We start from the raw sequence: 23,796 nt of genomic DNA, 5'->3' as shown, positions 1-23,796 counted from the left end.
GTGCAAATATGTTCATTCGTTGAAAGCTGGAATGTTCCATTCAACTCGGCTCCGCCTCGTTGAATAGAACATTCCCTCTTTCAACTCGCACCATTGCACTCATAAACATTCATTATGTGTATACCATCTTTCAACTCATGAACATATTCGCACCATTGCACTCATAAACATTCATTATGTGTATACCATCTTTCAACTCATGAACATATTTGCACCATTGCACTCATAAACATTCATTATGTGTATACCATCTTTCAACTCATGAACATATTTGCACCATTGCATTCATAAACATTCATTATGTGTATATTAATGTACTTTTAACTGTTATACTTGCAAATAAAGCATTCAAAATAAAATTCAGTAGGCCTGTAACTAAACAAATTATGATCGAGTTCCGTCTATTTCACGAAAGTGACGCCACGTCTTATAGTGGCGCAAGTCTGAAAGTTGAAAATGGTGCAACTTACGCACTTGATTTTGACGGCGCAAGTCCGTATTTTATTGCGCAAGTGAAAGGAAAACCACGCAATTTCAAGGCCTGTTCGACATCTTTCTGTCTGCCATGCATTTTATAACAAACGGTTACAAACGCCTTTCAAAGACCAACTCAACCGATCCAAGGCAACGTGTTCCTTTAAAAGATATCGGCAAAAATTCATCCACATGTTCGTAGGCCTATCATCTGTAACTATAGTATTAGTAACCTGCGTAATAATTTTGTGAAACAATGTTTTTTTTTGCGACTGGACTGTCTATTTGCATGAGCGCCCTCTCTAAATTCAGTGTTCATACACGTGGATTATAATTTTGTGATGTTGCGTCGCGTATGTGTGTACTTGTAGGACACACTAAATATCTATCTACACGCACACACCATGCCATACAAAAGAGCTGTAAAGCTATGATCCGTGGTCTTTTCAATCCTCTGGCGGGCAGAGCTGCTACTAGCTAGCTGGCGAGGCAAGTTTGATCTTTACTTATTTATACAGCTGGCGTAGTGTAAACGACGCACAGAGGAGGGGACTGGAACTGGGAGCTCTACAATGTGCAAGTGATGAGACGACTTAAAATCAAGCTTCTTACTTAGATCATGGACTAAGATCTAAGTTAGATATAAAAACCATGAACATCCGGCTAGATCCCACTTCCAGTGTACTGTTTGACGGTTTATTCGTAGAGTTTTTGACTTTATGTACGTGATGTTTGGTGAATGACAGCACCACCTTCAATCAGTATTCGGTAACACTGCACGCTGGACCTCACTGTTTAGCTTTTGCGTCTGTTGTGTTGTTGTTCAAACATCAGCTGTTCGTCGGAAACGGGGAGCTGTACATAACAATTACAATTGCAACAGCAATGACCTGATGTTGAAAAGTAATCAAGTGAACGTGAAACTGAAATTAGTTTGTTAAAGTATCCTGCTATCCACAAAGTCACAACGTTTCAAAGATTAGATTACAGTGCGGTAATCTTCAAATTTTCTGAAGCAGCACTTTAAAAAACAATTAAAGGAAGAAGAAGAAGAAGAAGAGTCTCAGCCTTCAAAACTCGCACGACCGTCACTAGGACTTGGGACTTTTTATGTATTTGGTTTTTAATAACAAACGGTATGGCATAGTGTTTTTATAAACTTCAAGAGGTTAAAGAGGTCTTACTCCGTGGTTTTGGCGTAGCACTGCACTATGTGGTTTATGTAACAGAATACCCACATAGCATGCCTACTGATGAATCGATTTAACCACCCTGCCAGGCTGCACTAACTTGGATTTGCTTACTCATTTGTGATGATGAAATTAAATACTATTTAAAGGTGTAGTGACTGTCTGTCCGATGCCATGAGAGGCCTACATGTACAACGAGAGAATTAAAGTTATACTCAACAGCACACTACTTACAAGTTACATCCAAACAATGACTAGTAAAACAGGTGGAATGCTGCAAGTTGGAACATGGAGACAGAATGTAATGACTAGAAAGAAATGTGGGCATGCCATGATGACCACAGGCCTATATTTTCTTTCTTTTGTGCATTTCTGTTACACCGCAAGTACACAATCTGAAAACTTACAGGTATGTTATTTAAATTAAAATTTCTTGTTGGCCACTGAATATTGATTGTTTGTGAGACTTTGTAATGCTACTTCTCACTCCATAGGGTCCATGTTTCATCTATGGTAGGGCCTACATACGTGCAATATAAATTATTCCTTGTGGATGCTAAAGAAGAAACAACAAGAAACTCATAAGATCTATTCATAGTGGGTCCTCACTTTCCCGAAGGGAAAATGTCAGGTTTTGTGTTAACTATTTAAGATAATACATCAACTAAAAAATTTATGGATGGCCTTAAAGGGAAGGTACACATTGGTAATTGCCAAAGACCAGTGTTTTCACTTGGTGTATCCCAACATAACCATAAAATAACAAGCCTGTGAAAACTTGGACTCATTTGGTCATCGAAGTTGCGAGAAAATTATGAAAGAAAAAAACACCCTTGTTGGACGAGTTTGTGTGCTTTCAGATAGGAATAAAAGACTTAATAGCTAGAAGTCACCTCTTTGTCAAAAACTACGTTACTTCATCAGAGGGAATCATTTCCCACAATGTTTTATACTATCAACAGCTCTCCAATGCTCGTTACCAAGTCAGTTTTTAAGTTGATATTTGTTTTGAGTAATTTACCAAACATGTGCCGGCCCTTTAAGTATCACAAAATGTTGAATTGCCCAATTTAGTATTTCTGGATTGGCGTTAATCCAGAGTTCACATGTTTAAGTTCTGCTCTAGTTCACTTTTCTTTGTTCAACCAAACTTATTTGAAATTTGAAATTTACTGGTCAGTATTGCTTGTATTTATTATTAATTGATGTTTTTTAATAAAACATAGATGTGTGTGTTATTAATTGACGTCTTTTAATAAAACACAATTGTGTAAGTGCGTGTGTTTGTGAATATTGTTTTTACAATAATAATAATAATAATAATATATAGCGCCTATCCATGTAAACATGCTCCTGGGCGCTGAACAATTAAAAGAAAACACATTAAAATCCATACAATTAAAACACCCAATAGAAAATACAGTTAACATGTAATAAATGCAGAATTTGTACACAACAATCAATAATTAAAAAACACTGAGAATAAACCCTAGTTAAAAAACTGGAATTGCTACAGAGAATACAAAAATACGTACATGTACTTGAACTTAGTGGTTTAAAAAAGCACGCTTAAAAAGATTTGTCTTAAGGCCAGCCTTGAATTTATCAACATTACTGGCTTCCCTAAGTTGCTTAGGAAGCTGGTTCCACAGTTCAGGGCCAATTACAGAGAACATCCTATCACCTGCAGAAACCAGCTTCGCTCTGGGGCGGATCAACAGAGTAACATCACTAGCAGAACGAGTAGATCTAACAACAGGCCTAGTAGCAACAAGATCATACAGATACAAAGGGGAAAGACCATTTAAGCATTTAAAAATTAACAAACACACCTTAAAAATAATCCGATACCTGACAGGAAGCCAATGTAACTGCATTAGAACTGGGGTGATATGCTCATACTTTTAGTAAGTAGCCTCGCAGCCGAGTTCTGAACTCTCTGTAAGGGGGCAAGAGTGGTGGCAGGGAGACCAGCTAGGATAGCATTGCAATAATAAATCCGGGATGTGACTAACATATGAATTATTTGCTCTGTACTACGACGTGTAATAATGGTAATGGTAATAATGGTAATAACTAGACATTTTGTGAACAAACACAAAGGAAAGCTGTTCCGTGTTGTTTTGAACTCACTTGAATCAACCGACGCCATCACACAACAGGGAACGGTGGTTCTGGTTACTGGGGTTTATGTAGAGCCCCCCCCCCCCCCACGTTCTTTAGGAATTTGTCCACATGTCCCTTGAAAGTGTTCACGCTTCAATTGCCTCTCTAGGGAGTTCTAGTAATTTACCACTCTCTGGCTAAACCAGAACTTCTCGAGGTTGCGGTTTGATCTTGATTTGTACAGTTTTAGATGGCCCCTGTGCTGCACGGTTGACAAATCAAAGAAGTGTTCAGGGTTCAAGCCCTCGAGGCCCCTGAGTATCTTAAAGGTCTCGATAAGATCTCCTTGCAGCCTCCTGCACTCCAGAGTGGTCAACTTCACTTACCTGAGTTTGTCAACGCAGTATAAGTGCGATAGACCTCCGATCATTCGCAGTGATCTCTTTGGTACTCTTTCCATGAGGTATATTATCCCTTTGAAAATGAGGCCTCCATGCCTGTACAGAGTAGTCTAGGTGCGGTCTAACCAGTTCTTTGTATAGTCTGATGATTGTTGTTTTGTCTTTGTTCGTAATGGTTCTGTTGATTAGCCCCAGGGCTCTGTATGCGCTTTTGACTGCCTTCGCACAGTGGGTCTTTGCATTTAGTGACTGATGGATGATTACCCCAAGATCTCTTTCTTCACTTACTGTCTGAATTATACTATATGGGTGCTTCAATGACCAAGGAGTTTATTAACTGTAAAAAAAATTGTAAAATTGCTGTGTAGTTCTTGAGATGTGGTCACACTTCTGGTTGAACCAGAAATAGGTCAACACCTGGTCATGGTATTCCAAGCTCAATTTTCAATGCCCAAGGAGTTTATAACTGAAAAAAGTTAACCAGAAAATCGGTTACACGTGTAGATCTTGAGATAAGGTCCCATCTCCGGTTGACCTGGAAGTAGAGGTCAACATGGGGTCACAGTTTTTCAAAATTAATATTTAATGCCTAAAGAGTATAATTATTACTGAACAAAAGTTTTGAAATCGGTTCTTGAGATATCTATGGTGCTACAAAGAAAAAAAATCATTAAAGCTTATACTACCTTCGACACCTGATGACGTCACAGTAACAAAAATGTGTTTTCATACTAGTAACTTTGGTACATGATGGTATAAATTTTACAAATGTAACTTACCCCAATCCGATGCCTTCTACAAAAACCCTATTAAAACAGGCGTTGGTTTTAATGGAAAGCCTAGAAACCTTTGTAGGAATCTAATGTATTATGTTGTGTACAAATCCAATTGTGTTACGTACAAAGCAGTGGGTCCAGAACGCGGTTAGAAGAAAAGAGAGATGCCTAAAGAGTATTACTGAAAAAAGTTTTGAAATTGGTTCTTGAGATATCTATGGTGCTACAAAGAAGAAAAAAAACTCATTGAAGCTTATACTACCTGTTGTAGACTCCCCTTAAGTTGTCCACAACTCGTAGATTCCCCTGAATTGCATTTACCATAGAAAAGGTTAAACAATCACATGAATTGCATCCACTTTATGAAGTACTACAATGTCCCACTACGCCAAGATTTTCAATTAATTGTTAATTATAGACGTATTTGATTGCTTTTAGTGGACTAAAAAATATCATTTTGTTAGGAAACGAACAAATCAATTATTTTGAAGTTGTGTATTTGACCAGTTAAACTTTTGCACAGACACAAAACGTGCAATACATGATGTCATAGTGATGTGATGTAGTCGGGAACTGTAGGCTATCAACTTGTTATACAGTAGAGTAAGAATTTGTTATTGCTAAGGATACCAGCGCTATAAAATGATTGACTAATTGATAGATTAAGATTTCTTTTTTGATCGTTATAATCGTTGCTCATGATACCTAGGATTTTGTTTTATAAAAACGCTAGCCAAGCACAGATTTTGTTTGATAAAACTAGAAATGATTGTCAATGAAGCATATATAAATGTAGCCTCAGGAGAGTTTCAGCTTGATTAAGTTTAGGAAAGTCTATGGTTGTAAAAGTATTGCTTTGGAAATTTGTTTACAGTATTTTTTAGGCTATGTTTTTCAGTTTAGCCATCGAGAAAGATACCATAACCTGTCCTTTTGGGTGTTACATGTAATTCAGCTCATTCTCATGTCTCATTTTATCAAACTTTGCTTATTTCCAGGGGAATGCTTTAGGAACCACAAACCAACCAACCATCAAGCTGCACAAGGCATTTGATCACAGTTCGTATGAAGGTAAAGTTGAATTGCTCTAAAAGAAAGAACTGCACTTTTGTTAATTTGTGTTATTTATATCGTCGTAATGTCATACATGTAGGCCTTTTTCAAACTTGATCATTGTAACAGTATATATGGTCAATAAGCCTTCTTGAGAATGGCGGACACAATGCTACAACACTATAAGGTTTGGCTAAATTTGTCTTTAACACCCAAACCAAACAACACACTCCTACATGTATCACGTCCGTGATGCCTCCAAAAGGCTTATTGCAAGGTTCTGATGCAATATTTCTATTTGAGTCGGACTCTGAATCTTACAAACTATGGCACAGACACTGACACATTGATAGCTGGGTAGCCATAAACATTTCAGAACTCCATAATTCAAAAGTAACCTGTGTGAAAAGAAGTTACAAATCTCCATTCTTGGGCGGTTGGTGGTTGGAAGTCGGATAGCCTATTCCTCATAAACCTGTTTTTTTTTCATGGAATATTATTTAACAGCTCTCAGTGTAAAAGTTTTCACAAAAATGACAGATTTATGAAGCAAATAATAACATCCTAAAATCCAAATTAGAAAAAGCAATTAGTCAAAGCAAAATGTTATACATTTTTTATTCAATTGCTTTTACTTCAGCTTCTGCTGTCAATGAACTTTTGGTTTTGCTCGGTGCCTGTGCTTATAAGCAATTGATAGTTTTTATGAATTTGGCTTGTTGTCTAGTCTGCAGTCAGTAGGCCTATGAATGTGGCTCATTGTCTAGTCTGCAGTCAGTAGGCCTATAACTTGAAAAAAAACTACCAAAATGTAGTGGTAGAAAATAATTTATTTTGTTAAAGAACCTATAGATGATCGTTTGTAGTTTTACATACATGGTAGATGTGTGATTTAAGCAGTGTACACTTGGCACTTTCCTGAGTGAGTCCTATCCCCCCTCCCCACATGATGCAAGTATTGATTCTACTTTAAAACAAAATGATCAAATGCTTTATTGACCCAATTCACCTGACGTCATCACCAGAAAAATCTTGAATGCGCCATACTGGTGGGCAATTTCACTGTGCGTTTTTATAATATAACTCTATGCTGTGCGTTATGCAGTGAAGTGCATTTAAGGCGACGCGGCGTTAATACACATAAACCTAACTGCCCACCAGCATGGTGAGTGTGGCATAAGTCACCGCGTGTGACGCGCGTGCAAGGGGTCAATACTCTGCATATCATATGACATTTTTCCTTTGTCTGCACTTTGCGGTGGTTGCTGTGCTATGAATCAAGCTTGATTGGTTAGGCCTATTAATTTGCATACCGGATCTATGAGGCAATTTTGTAGGGCGGATCCATAGGATCAAACTTGCAACCAATCAGCAATGTTCTAGTGTCAGCCAATTAGTGCACAATAATGGCATGGCATTTGTTACATTTTTGGGGGAATTGCTCTTGATTAGCGCCACTTTGCCGCATCTTGTAAATTAAAAGAGTACACAATTGGTAAGAAACAAAAAACGTGAAGATCACAGATTTACATAAAACTTACACGGTCTAAGATGATAGCTGAAAACAACCCTCGAAATATTTCTGTATTTTTCAGGGTTGTCCACAGTTTTTGAAGTAGCAGGTGAAAAATCATAAGTAGTCGGTTTTTGTCTAATTACTTAGCAAGCGCGCAAGCGGAATTTTTTTTAGGCCGTAGATGCTCTCTGGTGCAATCTAGGGAGTCTGAGGGGTTTTGTGCCCCCCTCTCAGATGTTAGAGTTTAAGGCCTATTTCAAGGTTTGATACACCATTTTTTTGCTATTGGTGATGTGCCCCCCCTCTCAGATATTGGAATTTGAGGCATATTCCAAGTTATGATGACCATTTTAGATGCTATGTGGGGCAATCGTAGGCCAATAACAGGCATAATAAATGAAACAGAACATAAAGCCTTTAAAATAAGTGGGCATCAGTAGCTCGCTATTTGGTTAACAGCATCTTCAGGTGTGGATCTTTGATACCAACTTTAGGGGCAAATCTGTCAAGAGTGAACATGCAAGTGTGAAGGCTTTATGGCGTGGGTCTTTCAATTTTAGATGCTCTGTGGTGCAATCTTAGGCCAATTTTGAGGAGGGACATCTGGGGGGACATTTGATATTTGTATTTGTATTTGCAGTGCAACACACATTTATTTTGAGGAGGGACATCTGGGGGGACATTTGATAATTATTTGTATTTGTATTTGCAGTGCAACACACATTTATTTTGAGGCGGGACATCTGGGGGGACATTTGATATTTGTATTTGTATTTGCAGTGCAACACACATTTATTTCATTGCTGCCCTACATTTACACTTAGGCCTACACATTTTACAAAGTTTTATAAATATATTCAAATTATGAGTAGTTTACAGTATTACTTAGTATCTTAGGATATGAAAGTTTACAATGATTTAGATAGTTATATATTAGGAAGCTTTTAAAGTAGGACAACAATTAGGTTAGGGTGAAGCAGAGGCTTTTGTGCCTTAACCTATGGACAAACAAACAACATAAAATACTACACAGAAGAAAGAAAACACAAGACAGACTAGACAAACAGAATACACGACAGAGGCTAATATATGATGGTGAGTAAGTTAACAATACTTCAAACCTACGAATAAGCATCAAGAAGTTGTTTTTTTAATTTTCTTGTGAATGCAGGAAGAGTGATTGAAGATTTAATTGAGTAACTCAAATTATTCCAAAACATAATGCCACGTTGAACAAGACTATTTTGGTATAATGTTGTTCTCTGGCGGGAAACGAACAGGTTTTTCTTGGCAGTGCTACGAGTATAGTGAGAATGGATGTTTGAAGTTAGTGTGAAAAGTGAATTAATGCAACTTGGCAATGCGTTATTCATAGCTTTATAAATACATAAATTTACCCAAATTTAGTTGGTAAAGGTCAATAATTTGTAGTAATCTAAGATTACAAAATAATGGAGCCGTATGGTCACGGGCACCAGCATTAGAAATAACACGAACAGCTCTCTTTTGCAAGGTGAGAAGTCTACTGCTTTGTGTCAAGTAAGAATGGAATAATTTAAATATGGAAGAACCAAAGAGCTATACAGGGTCAGAAAAATAAACCCAGGTACGAATTTTCTTAGACGGTTAATTATACCAATATTTTTAGCTAATTTATTGGTAACATCTCTTAAGTGATTCTTCCAGGATAAATTCTCATCAATTTCTACACCGAGAAACTTGGTATGTGTCACTTGTTTGAGCACTACACCATCCAAAATTAGGGGTACAGATTGAATATATCTACGTTGAGCTTGACAGAATATAATATAATTGGATTTTAGCAATATAGTGTTCCCCACCCATCAGAAAGTAGCTGTCATCCGTTTCCCCCAGGATTGATGCCCATTGGCGGGACACAGTGCAAAGTTGAGCTGGTCAAAATCATGGGGGAATCAATTTCTGTTTTGTTACATGGACTTCTGAACCCGGCATAGATTTTGATTCCATTCAAGTATTTGTTTTGGATGTCATTGTGAAGGGTTGTTTGACAAATGGTAGAAAGGTTTCTTTTTATTTAAAACAGGTTTTTGAGGCTTTGACAGGAAAAAGCTTGGGGGGAAATGGAGGAGGCCAAAAAGAAAAGAAAAAAAAGTAGCCGGCGGCAAAGGACCCAGTAGGCGGTGAAATCGTAGGCTGCCGGCACTACAATGTGAGAGATGAGACGTCAATGTATTCCTGGTTTATGTTGCGTGAAATTTCAGTGCATCTCTTTTTGGCGGTACATCTTCAGACACTTCTTCGCCCTATCTACGAAAGAGTTGGAGCCTGACATGGTTGATGATTTTTACCAAGGTGCACAAGTGATACACAAACTGCTCAATGAGAGAAGGTTCTCCATTACGGCCGATTCCCTTGACATATTAACTTTGCTTCTCAGAGACTTTCTTTTCCCAATGGTCATGTAGGAGAGGCTGTGTCGCATCATGTAAAAATGTAAGAGTATAGAAGCTGCCTCACAGGTTGTGCAAGTCTTTCAGCAAAAGTAGGCTTTGCCTTGAATGGCTTCATTAACACCCGCCTCTGTCCACAAGTAGGCCTAACCAAGCCCAGCACTTTCCATGTGTTGGCAATTAGCCTTCAGAAAGTTGAAGCAGATGTATAGTCCACCCTTGAGAAAAATTTAAATCTCAAACTTTGGACTTGCCCGTATAAGTTCTTTTCCTCTGCTGTATAGTGGCCAGGCAACTGTGATGATGGTATGTTTCTGACCTGTGTTATGTCCACAAAGTGATTGATCAAAGTGATGAGAGTGTCGTTGTCGTCTGCTAGTGCCTCCTGAAGAGTAGGCCTATAGTGAGAATTCTTTCATCAAAGAAACTTGGCATAAAAGTATGTCAAGCTGTATAGTGGTTTTGGTGTGCCTGGTTACATGTAGCTCTGGCGGAGTTAGCTTTGAATAATGGCACTCCAGATAAGAAAGCATACATTGTATCACTGCACAATACCCCATTCCCTAATTGTAGCTACAATGTATAGGCCCTAACTAGGATAAAACAACATTTTACTGCAAAAAGAATGTTCAACATTGTTAATTCACTAATGACAGTTGATTATTTTACTGAGTACTTGGAAAGATTGGGAGTAAAAATAACTTTGATATCAGACATGCAGTTTTTGAGCATGTCAAACTATACAACTACTATATCAAACTAATTGCATGAAACGGCATACGCATTTCTTGTTTCAATTTACCACTTCGAAAGGTGTTCCGAATATGAATTTTGTATTTTTTTATTAAAAACTGCCGTGGTATATTTACCTTTCACAAAAAGTTTGTTAAAACTATAATATGCAGTGCTGGGATAGGAAGTGCAAAACACTGTATTATGCTCAAGATACGCCGTTTTTGAGAAAATTGCACTTTAAGATTTAATTTTCCTATACATTTGTGTACAAGACAAAAGAGTGACTCATAATTTCACAGACTTGGCATGTCAATGTGAAAATAATGAAACTAGATTTTATGGATAGATCTCCCACTTGGGGTCAAATTTGGTGAAAAATGCAAAATTTTTACCTTATTTGAAACTTTGACCTCAAAATGAGTCGTTATGACCTCAGATGAAGGTGGTATTTGAATTATTTTTATTCTCAAAAACTGCCTGGGTATATTATTTACCTTTCAAACAAAGTTGTTTGAAACAAATATATGCACCATTGAGGATGGGGAATGCAAAAACAATTGGTGTACTAAAAATATACCCTTTGCAAGATAATCACACTTATCACTTTGTTTTGCTATACATTGGTGAACAAGGTAAAAGTTTATCCGTTAATTACATAGGTTTGTAATATCAACATAAAGTGGTTAGATCTATAATTTGACACAAATTTTGAAAATATTGATTTTTGACCTTTTGACCTCAAATTGACCTTAAAATTCAAAATCAAGCTTGGCATCCACCCTATTTGTCTTCCCGAGCCCATGATCCAAACATCTAGCATGGATGCCAGCCATTAACAAACTATGCCATGTTTTTTTTTCTGGAGCACTGGCTGGTCTACTATAGCAATATTGTTGTTTTTGACTTGGAAATTACTTTGATCCCCATGGGTTTTTGATCTAGTCTTTTTTGTCCAATTGATATTTTGCAGGTCATGAATTAGTACTTCCATACCAGGCAGATTCCCAAGGAGGCTTCATATCCAACAGTTTCAGTCCACACAGACACAGAAGAAGCAATGATACCTGTTTTGTACCAGAAGTTGCCCATTTTAAGTTTAGAGGATACAAGAAAGATTTCCATCTTGAAGTCACTTCAAATGAAGCTCTTATTGCATCAGGATTTTCTATACAGTCTTGGAAAAATGGAAAGATAGAGACACAGAAGCTTACTCCTCATCATAAGCATTGTCACTATCATGGCAGTCTGAGATCACATGCTAATTCAAATGTAGCTATCAGCTTGTGTAACAATGGATTGGTAAGTATACATTTAAAACACAACATTCAGTTTAGCAGTTTAACAGCCATTTGCTAAGGAGCAAAGTAAGAATTTGACAGAAAAAACATTCAGTTAGTGCCGTGGCTTGGGGTACTGATTTCAACATGAGAGGCCTTTGTAGTTTGCATTGCAAACATGAAAGTACAGGAAAATGCAAGATTATGTTTAACTTCATCATGGTATTGATATTTAAAACAGCGCAATGGTGCAAAGAAGACCTGTGATTGTTCAGGACAGAGACTTAGAGGTAACGGCCAGATGAAGGCCTTATAATTAGTTCTATGAATGAAGTTTCAGAGAAAAGTTCTTGTTTATAATAACAAGTAAAACTAAAAATCAGAATTAGAATAATAAAGGTACAACTTGTGCTTTGTACATCACACCAGAGGGCTTCTCAAAGCACTCATCCAGCGAGGTCCGTTAACAGCGCCAGCCACCAACCAAATTTTGTGACTTTTTTCTCAGCGATACTTCCAAACATGTTCTGGGGCCATATTTTAGCTTTTTATGGTTCACATCTCTTTTGTGCATTAATTACATTACTGATACTTTGAGACCAATGACTCTTTAAAATAATGGTCTGTTAAGTGCCCTCACTGGGGTCAAAGGAGGCAAATGATTGGGCAATAGCTGTTCTTTGTGCGTTAAAATGCACGCATGAGCTCAGCGTCCATGTAGCATGTCGCTGTAAACAATACTATATTGGACAATATGAGTTTATACGTGCACACCTGTTAAAGAATTCCCAAAGAAATTGAAACTCTTGAATATGTATTTGTAACTGTATATAGTAACACTAATTGTACAAAGACTGGTGTCGATAATTATTTTTATTGATTAGTCTGGTCCGTGTCATTTTTTGTTTGTTTGTTTGTTTTTTAGTTTCTTTGTTCTGTTTTTGGTTGCTTTTGTTTTTTTGTCCAAGTCCTTGTCTGTCTCAGGGAAATATACAAAAGCATTATGCTTAAACTTTTCCCCTGCATTTTGACTATTACATTAATTTCTGTAGTTATTATCTTCTGTACATTGCATCCGCCCTACATTATTATTCATGGATATTGTTTCCTAGTGTTGCTTTTAAAATTGTTATTGTCAACATGAAAAATAAGTGTTCATTGATTGAAATTTGCTCAAAATGGCTCAACAAGCTCAAATTCCAAATTTCAGCTCAATCCGATAAACAAACGGTTTCCGTGCTTTGGCATGCTCTTTCTCGTAGGTCTTTCTCGTTGATTTCAGGCAAAATGCGCCCAACTGCCGATATTCAAACGACCATAAATCGGTAACCATCAGGTAAAATTGGTGTATTTGGAAAGGAAATTGCATATTAAGCTTTCCAAATCTGCCAATCCTTTTTTGTAGGAACATGGTTAGGTTTAGTAACCTTTGACCTTTACTTTGACCTTGGATTTTACCTTGTGGATCACATGATCTGGAGATGAACTTCAGTGAAAAATTACCACCATATATTTTTTTCTCCACAATATAAATTTTTTGGCTCGCTTTCAAGCTCCTCTCAAAGTTGCCCTACTTGCCTATTTCTTGTGAAAAGTACATATTACATACATATCCATGTATACGTAAATATATTATGATTTTGCTTGGGAATCATAGCCTCACTTGAGAAAAAATAAATTGAGCAAATTTGAATTGGGTGATTTGACACGAAATTACCCTACATCAAAATTGATACATTTTTAGCGCGAACGCACATGTGCGCGAAGCTGCAAAGAAACTAAGATGAATAAGCATGTACAGTGCGAAGTGCTACCGATTGGTACACAATGTATGCTGGTTTAGGGGCCATTTATTCGCTAGGTTCCATTGTTGGTCCTTTATCATCCGATAATACATCCCCATGTGATCAGGTTTTGACCAATCAGAGTCTGGAAACTGTCCAAGGTATTTATTAATTATTGTTTCTCAAGGTGTGTGGAGCCATGTTCCATAAGACCCAATTATAAACGTACTGCAGCACCATGTAATGGATACTTGGAATTAGATGCTGTGGCGCAATCTGTAGTCAAACATATAAAAAACACTGAACAGCTGCTGTGCACGTTTGTTTCTCTCTATTGTCCTAATTTGGGTTTTAGCAGTGTTTATTCTAGCACTTTCATAGGAAAATATTTTTTTAAATCTTATTTTGTTCAAATCACACCTGAAACATATTGTGCAATACACTGTAAATCAGATACTTCTTTGTAGTAAGCAGCTGTTTCCATTCAAGATAGATTTCTTACTAAAGGTTCTGATTGACTTTAAATAAAACAATTTATGAAATGGGTTTAATGAATCAGAATTACTGGCAAGTTGCTTGCATAATGAACTTTAAAATTATGCCTTATTAAAAAAACAATTTGTATTAATAGTATAAACTCAGGAGTAACTGTTTTGTGTGAGTTTTAAACTTACCTACTTTGTGGATTTGTAAAAAGGTCTGAACAATAACAAGTAAAACTGGTTTGGTCCTGGTCCAAGACAAAAACTATTGTGTGTCAAGGCTGATGGAAAGTGAAAAGTGATCTCTACTAAACCTGTCTCAAAACTAGAAACAGTAAAAGAGAGACTCAGTGTCACTATTGGTGCTGCATGTCGATGGTGTTTTCACGAATCCGCATGTGCGGCTTAAACAACGCTTTTAGAAAAACACTTTTAAAGTTATTCAAATTTTAAAAAATGTCGGTCTTTTAAGTTAAAGTGTAAAATATTTTCTAGTGACATAACTAGATACTAATTTCTTTGTACGGATGCTCTTTTAGAAAGCTGTTTGGTTCCAAAAATATTTCCAGTTCGTGAAAAAAAAACCCCCAAAACCAGCATCCTGCATTTGCCACACATAAAAGGCACGTGGATTCGCCAGTTCGTGAAAGCGCAAAATGTAATTATAAACAACAGATTTGCCACACACAGCTAACCTTTAGACAGGGCATGCGTCCCTTGACTAAAGACTACTGCATGTGATGTGTTGCTTTATACACGCCCCATTGTGGAACAAGGTGACAACTACAGCAAGCGTCATCAGTGTAGTATACAATTTAACCCTGGGGGAAAGGTTATTCGCTGGTTCGTGAAAAGTATAATAACAGTGAATGCAGACAATTCACCGTTTTGGTAATTTGTGTAATTAGAAAACTATACATTCTCAAGACTTAAAATTTTGCAGAAATATTAAGGACACCAAATCCATTAAGAGAATGTAAAGAAACAAAAATGCCCCAATGCATCATTTTGGACCGATTCACCACTTTGTGAAAACGGCGTCGATAATACATGGTCATGGAGGTAAAAAGTGTACCTAAAAAAGTGACATGTTTTTATGAAAATAAAATCAGAATGCAATCATACAATCGTCAAATTTTGGGCGAAAACGATAAGTTTCTTATAATTTTTATATTTTTATATAAGTTAATTTGGTCTGAAATCAACTGTTCAATTTAAAGGTATACATGTTAAATATGAGGGAATGAGTCATGCCTTATAATAGTCTAGTCAATCTAAGCAAAAATATGGCTTGACCTAGACCATTGCAACAGAAATGAGTTTTTGTGCAAGTGTCTCCATGAATGTGAAAAAAATAACATTTCTACTTTGTATAGGGTGTGCATACATATTTTAGGGGGAAAACAGTAATTTTTAAGTTATGCAAATTATGCATATTTCCCCTGCTTACTTTTTTCTACTTTTTGGATATGATGTTGTTTAAGAGAGTTTCATTAGACACTTGCAAAAGAAACCCATTTCTGTTGCAATTTTGTCTAGAGCCCTGTTCGCATTGGACTTAATTTGGGTAAACCATGGGTAAACTAACCGAGCCAATGGGTAACTTACCCATTTTAAGTTCAATGGGAACAGCTCAGGAAGTTAACTTACCTGACCCGAATGGGTAGTTTAACCGAGCCAAAGGTGCCCAGGAAGATTGACCAGGTCAGTTTAACCGAGCCAGAAAGTAACCGAGCCAGAAAGCGGACGCGACGACTCGATTAAATCTCCCATCCGTCTGTGACCCGAAGAAGCTGACATGTTTTGTCATGGAAGAATAATATTTTCGTGATTATCGAATTATTCAATGTTAAGCAGGGGGCCAGCTCGGTTAGTTTACCCACGGTCTCTGTAAGTTTAGCCGAGTCAAATAAATCCAAGTGCGGACGGTGGGAAAGTTAACCCGTCGGAATGTTACCCAGCGTCATGGTTAAGTTACCCAAAATATTAGTCCAGTGCGAACACGGCTTTAGTCAAACCATAGATTGACTACACTATAACTTATAAGTCACAGTACACACTGTAGAGTTTATAACATTCTTAGGACTAAAGGCCACCCACCCACACAGCTAACAGACACTGACAGGTTTGCATTTTATATCCACTTCAATACTAATGCTTATTGTTGAGTTAAACAAAGACTACAAAAGATCTATTTGCAGAAGCTCTGTGGGTGAATCTGCTTTGAAAGCTCTTTATTAAGTACAATAGATTGAGTGGTTGTCCCAACAATGTGCTCTATGTAGAACAGAAAAACACCTAGTAATAGGCCATGTGTCAAATCATGGGATTGAACTCTTAGGTCAGGCCACTCTGTCTGTAGGAAAAATGGCCTATACACATGTATGAGAGCAAAGTAGCATTACGCTGCATGGGGGCTGAAAAGCATCTGCGGCTGCTTGGTTTATTTTATTGGAAAAGTTATACTTTTTGGTAAAAAAAAAAAACTTTATTAGGAACATCAAAGTCAAGGTACAAGGTTCTTGAAAGCTACTTTATTGAAATTCTTCTTTATGTGGCCTGGCCTTCTACAACAAGTTACATGTGGCCTTAAAAGTTTAGTAAAAGTTCAGTAACCAGTTCCACTGCAATTGACAATGATGGGGACTATCAAATGTAGACCAAACATGTAGTTTTGTGTTCTGAACTTAAACTTTTTATAGGCTAGGGGAACTTGGTGTCAAATTACACAAAACTTGTGAAGCAGGGTAGACAAATTTGTTGTTGTTAATTCCATCTACATGTTATTACCAAACACAAAAAAAACCACCAGAGAACCAAATTCCTATGTAAAAGATTGTTGATTTTCTCTGTTTTTGTCTTATAAATTGTAATATAAGATTTTAGTTGAAAACAGATTTGTACCTTTAGAGTTATTAATTTGACTAGTCCCAGGAACTTGTTCTAATAAGATTGGACTGTGAACTTGCGAAACTCGACTTGAGCAGTGGTAATTATTTCCTGGGAGTTGCTTTTGATAACAGTTTTATAAAAGTTTCCTGGATTTCCCAAATAAGTGTTATACTTGTATGGGTACTCATAGTCATTACTACTCCAATGTTGGTATCTGTATTTGTACACTTGTACTTGCACTCAGCTTGTAAAAGTACTGTGACTTGATGTTCGCACTCCATTGATTAGTACAGCAATATGAATTATGATCCATTAGTTGATGTTTCTTTACAATTTGAGAATCGTACTCGATGAAAGTACTCAAAGGTTCAATAATATTTTCATTGAAAACTAAAGAAAGCTGAATGAATGTACTTGTATCATACCTTTAAGATGGAGCTGATATGAGTGATCAGTATTTGCAGATGTTAAGGATATTTACATTTGAAGGTCCTCTGGAAGCAAATTGAATACAAATTGAATGTCATGTATAAATAGAATTTGGTGAATGTTTGTGAAATGTCATCTGCTCCCCTTCTCTGCTCCAAAATATCAAAAGTAAGCAGTACAATGAACAGTATTTGCATTGGAAATAATCACCTGAGAGACTTTTGGTGTCCCTAAAAATGTTAAAGACATTATCTAGACATACTTATTGTTGGTAAACATTTTTGTTGTTGAATTACTTTTAAAAATTCCTTTAATTTTGTATTTCACATTATGGTGTGCTTAATTTTGCCTTGCAGAGTGGATTTTTAAGAACTGAACTGGATGATTATCTGATTGAACCGCTGGATACAAACCAACATGGACAAAAAGTTCATATTTTATACAAGAGATCGAATGCTGATTTTGTGGACAGGAGCAAGGAACGGAACCGAGGCAAACGCAGCTCAAGGCAAGATGGACATGGGACATCAAATAATAAAACTAAACAGCACTACTGTGGCTCCAAAAAAAAATGTAAGTTGAAATATCAATCTTCATGTTCATATAGCTGAGAAAGTACCTGTACATGTAAAAAACAGATACATAAGGCACTGGACAACATTTGGTAATTACTCAAAATAATTGTTAGCATAAAAACTTACTTAGAAATAAGCAATGGAGAGCTGTTGGAGTGCGGACAACTTGCCGTTTTGGTTAAAGTCGGAAAGAAGAATCTCATCCCTGCTCGATCTCGTCGGAATTGCAACTTTTTATAAGAACTGTTTTGCTTGCCAATTTCATTGCTGATTAAACTACAAAGTGGTTTGTTTAAGCCAGGATCAGCTATTAAAAACTACTGATGTTGGAGACCTTTGACCTCAAATATCTGCATCACTTGAGGTTATTACTTTGTTCTTCAGTGTATAGATTATTATTGTGAAGTAAATCAATATTAAAAAATCGGAATTTGGGGTGGGTCACAGGTCAGAACAATTTTGAAAAGAAATCGATTGACTAAATTATGAATGGCCCCTTGTGTTTAAATTTTTGTTGACAAGTGTTTTTGAATGAGGTCCCAGTCTCGGTCTTTTGACTTGGACACCGAGTGCTTGTACAAAGAATAATCCCATACCTTTAAGATTTTTGGAGCACAAATCTTTGCATTAATGCAGTAGTTATGATAAAAAATGATCAAAATGCAATGATGTCTGACATTCTGTAAGTTTTGCCTCCTTGAATAGTTTTACCCTTGCTCTATGGTTTTAACAAACCAAACAACTAGTATTCTTGTGTGGCAACTTTTCTCAAGGTTTATGTACTGGAGACAATATTGGACCATTATTAAAATGCAATTAGGTCTAAAATCTAAAGTACAAAACACTACTACACATTGCAAGCATTAAGAGTAGGTTAAAAAAATACATAGATTATTGACAATTAAAAATTACTAAACCATTCAATGAAAATATTCAATTTTAAATAGATGAGTTTTCAGTGCGCTCCTAAATTTGTTCAGTTCTGTTAAGTCTCTTAGGGATGTGGGCAGAGAGTTCCAGAGTGTAACAGCTGCCTTTCCAAACTGCCTATCACCATATGTGGAAGTTTTAGTGAGAGTTATTCTTAAAGAGGTAGTGCGTTCAGATCTCAATGACCTGCATTGTCTGTATTTGTCGATCAAGTCACAGATGTACACAGGTGATCCTCCATGCAGAGCATTGAAAGTGTGCACGATCACTTTGTACTCAAGACAATATTTACTGGCAACCAGTGTAACTCGATTAGGACAGAGGTTATATGTTCGCGTCATCGTGTCTTGGCTATGATCCTTGCTCCACTGTTTTGTACCCGTTGTAGTTTGTTTGTGAGAACAGCCGGAAGTCCATGGAGGAGTGCGTTACAATAGTCTATCCGCGATGTTACAAGACCATGAACCAATGATTTTGGTGCTTCAGATCTTGTCGCTTTGCATAGAAAGCACAAACAATGTGTTATTCTCAAATCACAGTCAATTAGTGCTTTATGACTTGACTTACTGTAGTGATTAACTTTTTAGGTGTTCGGGCCAACAGCCCGAAACACCTCTTATTTATTTTATTTTTTTTATTCTTCTTTTTCTTCATACTTCTTTTTCTTCTTCTTCTGCTCAGCGTCCCTTGTCCCCTAACAAAAGCAATTTTTCCAAACTCGTATGAATTTAAAACTTCACACATAGTAAGATATTCATTAGGAGAAGAAACCGTTGAAATAACGTCATGATGACGTCATCCGTTATTGAGTTATGAACATTCAAAGTTTATTATTTCAAAAAATCGTAACTCTTGATCTACATGATGGATTCTTACAATAAATACATCATCGGAATTGTCATTGAAAACTCCGTAAACGCCTCAAAGACATGACCCCATTTTGACCTTGTCTTCCGGCTCAAAAGAGTAGGGCCACTGATTTTCCGTTTCAGAAAAGTGCAAATTCCGTTTGGCAAAAACATGAATTCCGTTTCAGGCACAAAAAATTCCATTTCATGTTTTTTTAATTAGATAAAAGGTTGTTAAATACCCAGGGACACACTTATAAAAATCAATTTGAGATAAGTTGCACTGCTGACTTCGTAAAATGTTCATTTGAACTGACAAATTTCAAAAAAATACTTTAATTTTTTTTTTTTTTAATTGTGGATTATTTTGTATACTGCTGTTCGATGAAACAAAAACATGTAGTCAGGGTAAAAAGGTTGCACTGTGACTGCAGTATCAATGCACATGATGTGATAGACTTGATTCCAAGTCTAAAACTTCAGTTGATTCTCTGCATCAGCCACATTGTAGGCTAATGACAGGAGTGTAATCCACAAGAGGGCGCTGTTTCAGCATGATCAAAGACTTGGGAACAAGTCTATGGACGTGACCGTTCTCCATCCACAAACAAAATGTCAGCCATTTTGTTTTCGCTTTGGCGACAGAATGTTGACAGTTTACGGTTTTATTTTAGACCTTTCCGAGATAAAAAAACATTGTATGTGTTCTTATAGATCATAGGTAAGCTAGTTTGTGTATTATTGTTGGTAAAAGAGAGGGAGAAAATGCAATTTGGGTGAAAATAAAATGTTAAAAACGTGCCGCGAATAATGCCCTTCGCTTAACCATGTTAACAACGTGTGTACATTATGTGTGTAAACATGGAGGATGGTGTGAAGTAGAACAGAATGATCCAAGGTTACGATCTCGTACTTTTTAATGGTCTGATTTCTGATGCTTTTTTAATAAAGAATGCAATTTCAATAGTTTTGGCGTCAAGAAAAAAAAAAAAAAAATCAAATCAAATTTTCTGAAATCCCGTTTTCCGTTTCTAAGGGTGGATTCCGCGAATTCCGTCCGTTTTCCGCGATCGCGGAAAATCAGTGGCCCTAAAAGAGAGGTTGAAAATTTCAAAAATCGTGTCTTAAGAACTACATAAATCCCCCATTGGTATACACATGTGCATACACATTTTACACGTATGCCTACACCACGTGTATTGAACTAGCGGTGCAGCAGAGTCACGCTTCAGTGATCACCAATAGAGCACGAAAAAGCTTCGCGTACAATAGTCTTCGTTCAAGGCGTTTAAAATATGCATGTCCCTTACTGTTAGTTAGTCTACTCTACAGTCGTCAATATTTCATAAGTTCATATTTCCTCAACCACATCAGCTATTTTGACAATCTACATTTTATGAAAGGGCTTTACAAACTTCACAAAAATGGATGTTGGTGACCTTTTTTTTTATCAGTCTAAACCGGAAGTGACTGTAAAACGCTTTGAAAAGGCTTTATTTAATTGCTTTTTAGGTTGAAATGTACACCTTTTGATGGTTTACAATCACATAATACAATTTTGCAAAGGTCTGGTTAAAAAAAATAATACCGATGACGTCACCTAAAATTAGTGCGCTCTCTAGCGGCAGATTTAAAACATCTAAAAACACACTTTTACTAGATGTTTCTGTCAGAGTTTATGACAATTGTTTCAAAATTGGTAAACATAATTTCCTTCATACTAGCAACATATATGTGGAGTCTTAGCTTCATGACGTCATCATGTGTCACATGGTATTGCTTTAAAGGTGCACTTTTCAAAGCTGTGTGTCTGCCAAACCAAAAGTTCAACTGAGGTGAAACTTGGTGCATTGTTAGTCAAGGACATTAACTTCCTGAACTGAAAATGACGTCATGATGATGTCATTGTGTTGTTTTGACAATTTTTGCAATTTTGATAATTTATTACAAATCTTGAGCACAAAGCAATGTGCAATATTTGTTTTTTACACCAAGCTTTTACTACCGGAAACCAAACACCTAGAGTTTGTTCACAAACTCTCAATGTCTAGTTACAGTCTGTTTCTTTCTCCCAGACAATTTCCTGTTGATGGGCAAATACATTTACAGTGTTGTTGATACTCTCAAATTTTATGTTATTTTTGGTTGGATCGGTGTCATACATAATGAATAATTAGAATCATTGACACAAAGCAAAGTAGTTTCTGTGTCTGGGACACTTTGCCCTATAGAGGGCTATTCAAGTACTTGTCCTTACTCTTTCACTTCAGTACAATGTGTTCTTTTCTTGATTAACACCCTCAACACTATACATACATGTAGAAACCCAGGCACGGAACATGTTAACAATAGCTGTATTCTTTATGATAGCAAACAGCCTGCAGGTGAGGAAACTAGCTTGTGTTATCTTGACAGTTTCTACAAAGGCGGAATAATACAAAGTTAATTCTACCCAGTGTGCTATCCAGTGAGTTTTTTCTTTAATCCGGACCACACTTGGTGGAACCTATGTCATAATGATTCTCCAACCACTGAATCTCTTGTGGCAGATACAGAGAGAAGTTGCATACAGTAGGTGTTATGAGGAGGGGGGGGGGGGGAACATGTATAATGGATTGTTTATCAAGTGCATGCTATTGCCATTTTTTTAAGTGAAATTTGTGCCAGGTGTTGACTTTTTTTGTATCTGATTCCCTTTGCTTTGACAAACACAAAAAAAACAACACTACATACGCGTGTTTATTAGATGTTAATTTTTAGATGTGTTTGTTGTTTAAAGCCATTGGACCCTTTCGGTACAGAAAAAAAAGTTCACAGATTTACAAATAATTTACAGGGTTTACAGAAGGTAATGGTGAAAGACTTCTCTTGAAATATTGTTTCATGAAATGCTTTACTTTTTGAGAAAACTGTAAAACAATATAAATTCTCGTTAGCGAGAATTACGGATTTATTTTAAACACATGTCATGACACGGCGAAGCGCGCGGAAACAAGAGTGGGTTTTCCCGTTATTTTCTCCCGACTCCGATGACCGATTGAGCCTAAATTTTCACAGGTTTGTTGTTTTGTATATAAGTTGTGATACACGAAGTGTGGGACTTGGACAATACTGTTTACCGAAAGTGTATAATGGCTTTAAAGAAACACTGGGGTTTATAAATAGCAATATCATTCTACTGAATTCAAAGTTGTTAATTTAACTTCCTGTGTGGACGATATCAAAGGGCAGGGTGAGGTCTGACACTTACATGTATGCTATGTTGCAAAACTATAAATTTATGACATTCGGATCAAATATCCCACTGACAAACAGTTAAGCCGTCCTATCCATTGATTTAGTGTAGGTTGACACTCGATGACATAGTGATGATGTCATATTTTTGTTTTTTGGTGCATGACTGTACCTGGGGGAACAATACTCTTTGAACATTCGGTGGTTGACTGAATGAAAGGATCAAATTTTGTGTAATAATGAGTACATACTACACAGTTCAAAGGTTTATCACACCTGGAGGGTGTCTCCAGGCGAAACATGTTTCCTCAAGGTATGTGAAGCTACATGTACAGTGTACACGCATGTTCCAAATTTAAACAAGTTGTTTTGTGCTTTGGCACAATGTGCAGGCAACTGTACTGTACCAACAAAACTCCCTTCTAACGATCCTTTCCAGGTGTACAACTTTTGTAAGAGCAACAGTTTATCTTTGTATTATGCCATGCTGTTCAATCTCCCAGAGGGCGCTGTAATAATAGTAATAATAATAACAGCAGGGCTCAAAATAAACACTGGATCACAAGCCAGAGGCCAGTTATTTTAGTGTCAGGCCTGTAATATAAATCACCGGACAATCTCTATGGTCTTGTGTTTTTTTATATTAAGGGAATCAATGTGTG

At 36.8% G+C, this 23,796-nt stretch overlaps 1 protein-coding gene across 1 annotated transcript; it reads left to right on the top strand.

The window, feature by feature from the left end:
- Positions 1 to 865: 865 nt before the first annotated feature.
- LOC117288897 (A disintegrin and metalloproteinase with thrombospondin motifs 16-like) lies at positions 866 to 18,158 on the top strand. Its single transcript, XM_033769767.1, has 4 exons — positions 866 to 2,073; positions 5,946 to 6,018; positions 11,654 to 11,982; positions 17,904 to 18,158. Exons 1-4 carry the CDS (start codon positions 1,852 to 1,854, stop codon positions 18,156 to 18,158), a joined length of 879 nt encoding a protein of 292 aa, XP_033625658.1. The 5' UTR covers positions 866 to 1,851.
- The last annotated feature ends 5,638 nt before the right edge of the window (positions 18,159 to 23,796 follow it).

The sequence above is a fragment of the Asterias rubens genome, chromosome 4 (genome assembly GCF_902459465.1).
Source record: "Asterias rubens chromosome 4, eAstRub1.3, whole genome shotgun sequence".
Taxonomy (NCBI): Eukaryota; Metazoa; Echinodermata; class Asteroidea; order Forcipulatida; family Asteriidae; genus Asterias; species Asterias rubens.
Note: the sequence above shows the minus strand (reverse complement) of the source record. Positions and strands in the feature narration are given on the sequence as shown.

What these genes read in the sequence shown, in the direction of transcription:
- LOC117288897 (XM_033769767.1), top strand. Translation starts at nt 1,852, where the DNA reads ATGTACAACGAGAGAATTAAAGTTATACTCAACAGCACACTACTTACA. An exon ending in TGATCACAGTTCGTATGAAG is followed by an intron (nt 6,019 to 11,653) that starts GTAAAGTTGAAT and finishes GATATTTTGCAG; the next exon opens with GTCATGAATTAGTACTTCCA. An exon ending in GCTTGTGTAACAATGGATTG is followed by an intron (nt 11,983 to 17,903) that starts GTAAGTATACAT and finishes TTTGCCTTGCAG; the next exon opens with AGTGGATTTTTAAGAACTGA.